General features: G+C 39.7%; 1 protein-coding gene across 1 annotated transcript in view; it reads left to right on the top strand.

The window, feature by feature from the left end:
• Nucleotides 1–10,020, top strand: part of aldh18a1 (aldehyde dehydrogenase 18 family, member A1) — a 12,624-nt gene extending 2,604 nt beyond the window's left edge. Inside the window, exons 4-18 of the mRNA XM_035658645.1 lie at nt 565–714; nt 1,021–1,125; nt 1,262–1,414; nt 2,088–2,178; nt 2,895–3,019; nt 3,507–3,651; nt 4,151–4,224; nt 4,471–4,564; nt 4,928–5,148; nt 5,266–5,403; nt 5,563–5,758; nt 5,971–6,092; nt 6,268–6,454; nt 7,946–8,041; nt 8,205–10,020. Of these exons, the coding sequence (XP_035514538.1) occupies nt 565–714; nt 1,021–1,125; nt 1,262–1,414; nt 2,088–2,178; nt 2,895–3,019; nt 3,507–3,651; nt 4,151–4,224; nt 4,471–4,564; nt 4,928–5,148; nt 5,266–5,403; nt 5,563–5,758; nt 5,971–6,092; nt 6,268–6,454; nt 7,946–8,041; nt 8,205–8,401 (2,094 nt within the window). The 3' untranslated portion in view covers nt 8,402–10,020. The remainder of the gene's footprint in view (nt 1–564; nt 715–1,020; nt 1,126–1,261; nt 1,415–2,087; nt 2,179–2,894; nt 3,020–3,506; nt 3,652–4,150; nt 4,225–4,470; nt 4,565–4,927; nt 5,149–5,265; nt 5,404–5,562; nt 5,759–5,970; nt 6,093–6,267; nt 6,455–7,945; nt 8,042–8,204) is intronic.
• Nucleotides 10,021–10,343: the final 323 nt, after the last annotated feature.

Genomic DNA, 10,343 nt, shown 5'->3' with positions numbered 1-10,343 from the left:
TATATGATGTTATGTTATGTTATGATGTTTACATAAAAAGAAAATTTGGGACAGTTCATCCTATTATGAAAAACATACATTTTACTCTGTTACCTGCAGTAGTGTCTGGTCATGCAGATAGTTTTAGTTTTATTCTTCCAGGTTTTGAGATATTTTTCCATAACAAAACAACAAGTACAGGACCTTTGTTGTCAATTGAGTAATAAACCCTAATTCTTGTTTGTCTGGATAATCTACCAAACATTCTGGGAACAGTTTTCATAGGGATTGTTTCTTTGGTCGAAATTAGCCCCAATTAAAAAAAAAAAAAATTGCACTGTTTCTCCAAAGACACGTTGCATTTAATTTTAAAATGTAACTTTTTTTGCTTTGAGAACGTAATTCCATTCACCCCATTGTATTGGGGTAGAGACAGAAATCTCAAAACACAGACAAAATAACAACTAACATCGTGGCTAGTTAGTTATACATTGGGTAAACCAACTTTTTATAGCTGAAGCTGAAAAAGAAAATCTGTGGGCCCAGCTGTGTGTATGAGTCCTAATTGGGTGTATTGTTGTCCAGGTGGCCATGTTGCAGAATCAAGGCAGGGAGATGATGATTGTCACCAGTGGAGCTGTGGCCTTTGGCAAGCAAAGATTAAGACATGAGATCCTTCTGTCCCAGAGTGTCCGGCAGGCGCTGCACTCAGGACACAATCAGCTCAAAGACATGGTAAGAAAAGGTGGAGGAATGTGTTAAAGCACAGAGAAAGAAGAAATTGCTGCTGCTGCTCCTTGTGGGTTGGACACAGTGCTGGTGGCATCTGTCCAATATAAGTCAATACAATACAATAGCATACAATAAATACTAATACAATGCATTTCTCCACACCGGTCAACAAGCAGTTATGGTCTTCTGCTTTTTTTCTAATCACATGTACAGTTGATCTTCATAATAACCGTCAATTATGTGTTTATGAGGTTATGTCTTTATTCAGAGAATCAATGTGACCAGATGTCTACTGCATTTGTGTTGCAGTCTTTGCCAGTGCTGGAAGCCCGGGCCTGTGCTGCGGCTGGACAGAGTGGCCTGATGGCCCTGTATGAGGCCATGTTCACCCAATACAGCACTTGCACTGCACAGGTACTTACATACTTCATAGGAAAATAATCCCATTGAAACGCTCAACAAGCTTATGTTTTATACAGAATAACATATTTAGATGTTTGTCTCACTCACTGCTTAATTCTCTGTTCTCGTCTCCCTCCTGTGCTCTCAGGTCCTGGTGACAAATCTGGATTTCCATGATGATGAAAAGAGGCAGAACTTGAATAGCACACTGCAGGAGCTGCTGCGCATGAATATTGTGCCCATCATCAACACCAATGACGCTGTGGTGCCCCCACCAGAGCCCAACAGCGACCTGCAGGGGGTAAATGTGGGTATAGATAGCATGGGGGCGACGCTGATAGTAGTGATGGTGGCGATGGCAGCAGGGGTTCTGAAGAAGTTGGTAGAGACAGTGTTTATATAGTGTCTACAGTTACTGTTCATTAGCTACAGTATTTTCTGTCATCCACACACATACGCTGAAGCACCTCTGCCACCCTGCCTCACATCATCAGCTCTGCTCTCAACTATTAAGGCATGTGCATGCAGTGAGAGGATGGATGGCGGTGCATGAAGTCACTGGGGTGAGGTGCTGTCGGAAGGGGCCCTGACTAACTTTTGTAGGTAGACGCCGCCTCTACCTGTTCTCCCGCAGAAATAACTAACCCATCTTTCTCTCAGAGATAATTCCACCTGACTGTCAATCATTTCCTTTTTAATTTTTGGGCCAGCTCGAGTTATGTGCTGTATATAATTATTTTGAAATGGGGCACCCTGGTAGCTCACCGGGGTCCCTAAAATTTGCCCTGATGTCCTGCAGAGGGACAGTTCAGTAATAGAAGAACATTTTGCACAGTTTTGAAGTACGTAAGTGTTCAGGTATTTGTTTCAATTTAACAGCTTGCCTCTAGCCCTTAAGAAAAGGCTCAAATGGGTAAATGGCAGACGTTTGACTTTTTGCCACCACTTACATCAGCAATTTTCTGGTTCTGTAGGTGATCAGCATTAAGGACAACGACAGTCTGGCAGCACGGCTAGCTGTGGAGATGAAGGCTGACCTGCTCATCGCACTGTCTGACGTGGAAGGTATGTGTGTTACCGCAACAACAGTCTGGGTCAGCTGTTAGGAAACAACACCATCTGTCTGAGCTCTTCACAGAGGAAAAAAAACACTGCTGTCAGGGTCATCTGAGAGTCATGTGAGAGAGACAAACATGGACCTTCTGCCTTTATGTTTGAAATTGATGCTGATGGGGTTGCCACAAGTTGTCGACTGAAATGGGTTTTTCAATCGCCAAAGCAAAAAGAAAGTCACGTATTATTCCAAGTACATTAAAATCTAATACACATGGATATTTAAGCCAGTAAAATGTTGTTTAGATGGAATTTAAATTAATTAATGGAATAGAAAAATACATTGGGTTATGCTGTAGATTTCAGAATGTGACTGGCATTTAAAGGGAGATGAGGCTACCGTATGTATGGAACGTCATTCAACTGCATTATTCCATACATAATAACTATATACATATAATGTATATTTAATGTAAACAGGTTTTAGACTAGATTTGTCATTAGGATTGGATAAATGTGTTAACATTTAGAAAATTTTTAAGCAAATGTTTACAGAATGATGCATGAGAGTTATAGTACAAGGCTCAAAACTAACTTTTTCACCACCTTCCCAAAACTCACAAGGGGGAGTGCTAACATTGTCATTTAGGCTCCTTTTTCATGCTGCTTAGTGTATTTTAGACCCATGTATGAGCAAGTAAGTTGTGTAAGAATTGTTGATTTCTTAGGACTGTACGACAGCCCCCCTGGAACAGATGATGCCAAGTTCATTGATATATTCTACCCTGGAGACCAGCAGTCCATCACCTATGGTACAAAGTCCAGAGTTGGGATTGGAGGCATGGAGGCCAAAGTATGTTAAATGTGTTTATTTACATTCAAGTTAAAAGCCCTATCTTAGTAGACATTCATCACATGAGCAAAGTGCAAAGCTTATTGTGTTATGGATTTTTTTTTTAATTAACAATTTAACAATCTAATAATGTCAGACAGACACATTATATCTGCCACAGGGGGTGTTTTCCTGCAGAACAAGAACTTTTAATTTCTTACTTGAAGGACATTTTGATTATATTACTTATGTAATTTTAATTAAGTTGTTACTTGTAAAGGGGTATTTTTACACTGTTGAATTGATACTTTAACTTAAGTAACAGATCTGAGCATGTCTTCCCACATTGCCTAGAACTCTTAATTGTCAGAATTACTTGGCACCCCCATAACTAACCCCTTGTTATCCTGCTGCACCACATGAAGTGAACCTATAGCCAAATGTTCATGTGTTCATGTGCCCAGTTTTTTACAGTTGCCATGTTAAAAAAATCCTGGTTTTTCTGCAGGTCAAGGCTGCCCTCTGGGCCCTGCAAGGTGGCACTTCAGTGATCATTGCAAATGGCACCAACCCCAAAGTGACAGGTCATGTCATCACTGACATTGTGGAGGGCAAGAAGGTGGGAACCTTCTTCTCTGAGATCAAACCTGCCGGTGAGTTCACCTGGTCTGCATGCTTTGTCTCTCAACATCTCCTCACATTATTGTTATAATTATTGCAGAGAAACTAAAGCTGCATCATTCACAAATTGATTAGGTACAGCTAGCTAAAATAAAAAAGTCCTGCAATAAATCTTACCTTACCATACCTTAGAATGTCCAGTTTAGTTTAAACAATTGAGTGAAAAGATGTTGATTCAATTTTATGGTAATTTTGGAGACTGGTGCTGTTGAGTTTTTGTAATATTTTGTCCACCGTGTTAGTCTCAATAAGTATTAGAAACACCTCACATTATAAAACAATACAGTTCATCAACACCACTAACTACAACCTCCAAAATGATCATACGGTTGAATCAAGAACCTTCATGAGGGTGGGATCTATTCTGGGGCTGTTGTATCAGACAACATGACTGTGAGTAAGGTGTACCTAATAAACTGGCAACTTGGTGTACATTAAGTGATGTCTGTCATGTCCTTGACCCTTCTCCAGGCCCAACTGTGGAGCAGCAGACAGAAATGGCACGCAACTCTGGAAGAACCCTTGCATCTCTGCACCCAGACCAGGTGGCACATTGTTTTAAATAAGAACAAAAATGTCCAATCTTGTCTTCTGTTAACATTATTAAATCAACGGCATTAGCACGTTAAAGGGCTTCAGTTTATTTGTAAAAATCGGTTAATATAGGTTATAAACAAATTGAAAGGTTATCCCTAAGCTTAACTTTATCAGATAAAGAGAAACACTGACCTCTTGTGGGTAGATGTGCTATTTTCTCATTCTGTCTGTATTTTGCTTGACTGTGTTGTCAGAGGAGTGAGATCATCTGCCATCTAGCAGAGCTGTTGACTGAGAGGCAGGAAGAGATTCTGGCTGCCAACAAGATGGACATGGACCTGGCTGCAGGTAACAAAGTGTCATATTAAGTCACTTTGTCAGCTTTAAAGAGGATGTAACAGTGTAGAACCCAACACGTTTGCTGCACTCTTTTAAGTCAGTCCATAATATTTACTTTACACTGGTGTTTTTGGTCCCCCCAGAGAAATATAATCTCATGTATAAACAGATTTTTCTTGCAGGAAATAGTCAAATTTGATTGTTGCTTTCTTAATATTGCAAGAGAAAGAGATAGTTTTGTACAAATTGTGTGTCTCCACCAGAGGGCAGCTCTATCACATTCCTCTCTATAGATTGTCTCAGTTATTAAGTTAAATCCTGTATTGAATCCTAATAACAAAATCTAACCTAGCTCTCACTCCTTTTTCACAGGCCATTTGCCACCAGCCATGCTAAACCGTCTAAGCTTGTCACCAGCCAAACTTAACAGCTTGGCCATAGGTTTGCGCCAGATATCTGTGGCTGCCCAGAACAGTGTGGGTCGCGTGTTGCGCAGGACCAGAGTGGCTCACAAGCTGGAGTTGGAGCAGGTCACTGTGCCCATTGGCGTTCTTCTGGTCATCTTTGAGGCTCGACCTGACTGCCTGCCACAGGTATCTAGGCAGAGCTGCCATAATACAAACAATTCCTCTTGATTCTCATTAGTTTTTACCTTTGACTTTCTTGAAATGACTGAAGGAATATCACAAACCCTACGTGTTTTTCTCCAGGTGTCCGCATTGGCCATAGCCAGTGGCAATGCCCTCCTGCTGAAGGGAGGCAAGGAGGCAGCCAACACCAACCGTGTCCTCCACGAGCTCACCCAGGAAGCCCTTTCCATGCACGGAGTCAAAGAGGCTGTACAGCTGGTAAAATTTGTTTCCTACACATTTATTACAAGGCAATACAAACCTTATATAGCACCTTTCGTAGACAATAGGAGCTCGATGAAAATGCATCACCTCAATTGGTTGATCAGAAGATAGCCTGAGAAACTTTTTTTTTGACAAACATGTATTCGTTACAAGGTGAGCACTCGTGAGGAGGTGGAGGATCTGTGCCGACTGGACAAGATGATCGACTTGATTATCCCTCGAGGTTCATCCCAGCTGGTGCGCGACATTCAGCGGGCGGCAAAGGGCATCCCGGTGCTTGGTCACAGCGAAGGAATCTGTCACGTCTACGTCGATGCAAATGCCAGCATCGACAAAGTCATCAAAATTGGTGAGCATACTTTTTCAAATCTCTGTGCTGAGTTATACTGTAGAACTCTATGTGTACATACTGTTTTAGTAAAGTAACATGACTGCTAATGACTACTAAATTGTTAGTAAATTATGGTTGTGGTACTGGCAGGCTAGTTCTGCCAGACATTTATGTTCGATTACAACCTACTATGAATGTATCAGTAATTGCCTGATATTTTCCCATTCCAGTCAGAGACTCTAAGTGTGACTACCCTGCTGCGTGTAATGCCATGGAAACTCTACTGATTCACAGAGACATCCTCAGAACTCCACTGTTTGACCAGATCATTGACATGTTGCGCACTGAGCGGGTAAAGCACTGAATGCATACGTCCACACATTCAGTTTGATTATAGTTGACTTTCATCCAAAATAAGCTGAATTATTAAAATATATATACTGAATTTTAATAAATATATTGTAATAAGAGGACTTGTTATCTTATTTTTCTTTTCTTTTTTTAAAAAAAAATCCTTGTGTGTCTAGGTAAGGATTCATGCAGGCCCTCGATTCGCCTCCTACCTGACATTCAGCCCATCAGAGGCAAAGTCCCTGCGGACAGAGTACGGTGACCTGGAGTGCTGTATGGAGGTGGTGGATAGCATGCAGGAGGCTGTGGACCATATTCACAAGTATGGCAGTTCCCACACTGACGTTATCATCACAGAAAATGGTAAGTGGCCTAATGTGCTAGAGCAAGTATTTTATTGTTGTCTTTTTTTCTTTTTAAAACATTTATTTTGTATTTTTCTGTTTTAAAAATTCATGCCTGACAGGTGCCATCTCTTTTTTTATTTCTGCCGTATCTTCATACCATACCACTGTGGTTTAAACAGCACTGGTCAGTCTTAGTTAATCTTGTCCTTTTCTATACCTCTTCATGTAGGTGTCTGGTATTCATTAAGTTGTCCTTCCCACTCTCCTGATTGCTGTTTTCTGTCTATCTCACTTTCTGCCACAGTGACTAATGAGCAGTGATACTTTGTCAGGATGAGTGCACAGCCTCCCTCTGTGACTCCAATGTAGGGGACAGAGCTTGTTTAAAATGTAGAGCAGATGCTAAAACACAGTTTAAAGACTTTGGATCATGTTTAAACACATTTTTGTCTTATAAGTGAGCCATCACATTGCATCCCTCTAACTCATGTTGATTGAAGCCATTCTCTCCAGTTTCAGGAGTATTTCCTGATTTAAAGGCTTTGGTTATATTGCATGTGGACACATTGCCATTTCTACAACATGTTCATTTGTAAAGCTTTTTTTTAACAATGTCCCATAAACATCTAAGGGTATCAATGCATATAAAATGCATATAAATACTGAGGTACAAGTTCATTGTGAAAGCTTGAAATACAAATGTGCACAATATTAGGTGATCTGATCAGGATAAAACAATAGTATTTGAAAATGCAAGAGAAAGTGTGCAGTTCACTTTTCTACTTTGAGGATTATTCTCACCTGCAGTGGAGGATGTGCTGCTGCCATCTGGTGACCACAGAAGGTACCTCAATGAAATAAAATGTACATAAAATTTAGTTATTTGTATCAATATAGATAGATGCATAGATGGATAGATAGATAGATGGATAGATGGATGCACACTACAGAGAGAGAGTATATGAGTACAATAGATACATGCACGGACAGACAGATTAGTTGCTTGGTAGATAATCTGTAAAGTCATCAGGAGAACAACCTGCCTTGTGCTCTTTGTATAAAAATTTCAGCCTGATTTTATTTAGCAATACAATATTTTCAGAGTATTTACATCTGAATGAGATGGACCTAACTTTAAAGGCATATAGCAGCTCAAGGATTTCTCCTGATGGCATTTAGACCTATAGACTTCCTGTTCAAAGTGATAGAATTGATATATAGATTGTGCTTTTGTCTGTGGATGTTCATGGTTCACATTATTAAAGAGCTTATAGCACTGGGTGTGTACTAAAATAACATCGGCAGACATATTTGTAACCGCAGTGGCAGCAACAAATACCCGTAATTATGTTATGAAATCCTCAGAACTGCAGATTTAGGTCTTTAAGCACAACTACAACAAATAGCTGTTGTTGTCACATACCTCATGTTAATGCCTGAAAGGCTGTTAGATCAGAGATACGAGGTTGTGAGGTAGTAGCACTAATAAGCTGTCTTTCTCTTACAGAGGACACAGCAGAACAGTTCCTGCAGCAGCTGGACAGCGCCTGTGTTTTCTGGAACGCAAGCTCACGTTTCGCTGATGGTTACCGCTTTGGACTGGGTATGTGGTAGTCTTATTGGCATATCATTTGTCTTTTATTGCCTCTTTTTATTCTCATATTAATTTGTTATTTTCTCTCAGGGAACTGCACTCTCTCCTTGAGCATGTGATATAATGTTTACAATCCTCACTTTCTTCCTTTGTCTTTGCCTTTTGTCTGTAGGAGCAGAGGTAGGTATTAGCACAGCTCGTATCCACGCCCGGGGCCCTGTTGGCCTGGAGGGGCTGCTTACCACAAAGTGGGTCCTGAGAGGTGACGGGCACACTGTAGCCGACTTCTCTGAGCATGGTACCATGAAGTATCTCCATGAAAACCAGCCTGTTGGGCAGCCTCTTGCTGGGCAGAGGGATAGCAACTAGACCACAGACTTTCACAACATTCATCTAGCCTTAACATTGGTCAGACTGGTTTGCATTTCCCACCAGCAGCTCATCTGGGGTCTTGTTGCAGATAATGGCTGATGTCACTTTTTTAAACCTCTGAAGCACAAAGCATGGAGAGAGACGCTTAACACACCAATTGGTTCGCACAATCGGAAAGTTGTCCCTATTGAGACTGTACTTTTGTTCAGGGATCAAGAGTTTACAAATGTTTTAAATTCTACCTCAGCTTACGATATTTTTATATGAGTTAGGTCAGGGTCTCTACCGTTTTGAGAGTGAGGCCTACCTAAGGGGAGAAAATTATCCAGAGGGCTACTGTATATACTTGACGAACATCCATGTTAAATTTATGCTTTCAATAGAATAACATAGCGGTGTGTATTTTCCCCTTTAAGTCATTTCCATGTACAAAGTTGAATTTGATTTGGAATTGCGTGTGTAGAAGTAGTTTTTTCTGTTTGTGGTATTAACACTCAAAGTTCTTATGACAAATCTGCTGATAAGCACTGAGAGTCAATTTACTCAGCTCACCTAATCAATTTATCAAACTAGTTAATTGATCTGAAAATGCAACTCTAGAGAAAATTGGCAAGGGCTTAGGCCACCATTTGGGACAATGACAATGAATGCCAGTAAATTGTTACTTACAATTGTTATCCAGGGAGACCAAAGTGCTTGTTTAATAATGCAATCTCAGGACAAGATTTTGAAACTGACACTAATTCACACAAACATTATTTAATTTCATCATAAAATGTGAATGAGAAACATTATTACCAAAATGTGCTTACTTTGCCAATTTTATTGTGTAAAGCCACCCAAAATATTGTGATGATGGGCATGTTTATCTTTATCAAAAATATATTTTATTTGTTTGATATTGTAAATCATAGTCTATTCTCTCAGAAAATCAAGTTTCAGATATAATTATACATAACCGAAGGCCCAATTTGGTTTCATCTGATTGCATTGGCTCATTACCCACAAGATTCATACTGATTGTACTGTAAGTGCTTTCTTTGTTTATGTAACATCAGTTTTTTTTCTTTTCTTGCTGTAATTCCAGATTGAAGTTTCTGTATGTTTCTTATTGTACAGATATTTTGATTAGATGTGGTGCTGGTGTCACTGCAAGTTTGCATTTGATGAAAGAAATTTTGACTTTTTCTTAGTTTAACCAAATCCTGCTATATTAGAGATTTTAAAATTTCCTGATTCCGGGAAACTAAATTACATGATTAAACTACATAGTATAAAAAACAATATGAGATTAATGCCGTAGTGTCAGAAATGTGCTCTTGTATTTTAAAATACACTCCAAATTGTATGCATTTTATTTACTATTTTTTATTTATTTGATCACTGTTACAAGTTGTGCTCATTTTTCTATGCTTTGCTGCTTTCCTGCTCGTTCCTTGTGGTGCCCAAAGCCCCTGTCAGAGCAGGAACAGTAATTGACAAGCTGCCTCCTTCAAGCTGGAGGGGTGAGTGCGACTGCTTTTAAATTAAGCTCTATAACATTCCAGCCTCTGAGCTACTATCTGATGTCTTGCAATGCACACTTAAGGATTGGTTTGGGTTGTTTAATAGCAGTATTGTAGAATAAAAAAAAATGGTTGAAAAGGTTTTATTTCTGATATATTCCTTACTTTCTTTGATTTTTTTCAGTTGAATTGTTGAAGATTTTCACACATATGTTCATCTCTGTCCTGGCACTTGTGTTTCTACTTTCACAAAGAACACAAATTAATGGGGGGAAAAAAGTCGTACTGATCTGAAAAACAGATGTCTAAAAAGGGCCTTTTTAAAGTTGCCCATAGGGGAATTCGCATTGCTGGAAGTGGGGCAAGGAAGATGGAAGACAATACTATAGAGGTTTAATTATCCAGCCATCAGAAATGAAAAGGGGGAGAAGGAG

The sequence above is a fragment of the Morone saxatilis genome, unplaced genomic scaffold (genome assembly GCF_004916995.1).
Source record: "Morone saxatilis isolate NCDOM2014 unplaced genomic scaffold, NCSU_SB_2.0 Contig1, whole genome shotgun sequence".
Classification (NCBI taxonomy): domain Eukaryota; kingdom Metazoa; phylum Chordata; class Actinopteri; family Moronidae; genus Morone; species Morone saxatilis.
This window is presented reverse-complemented; position numbering and strand designations above follow the sequence as displayed.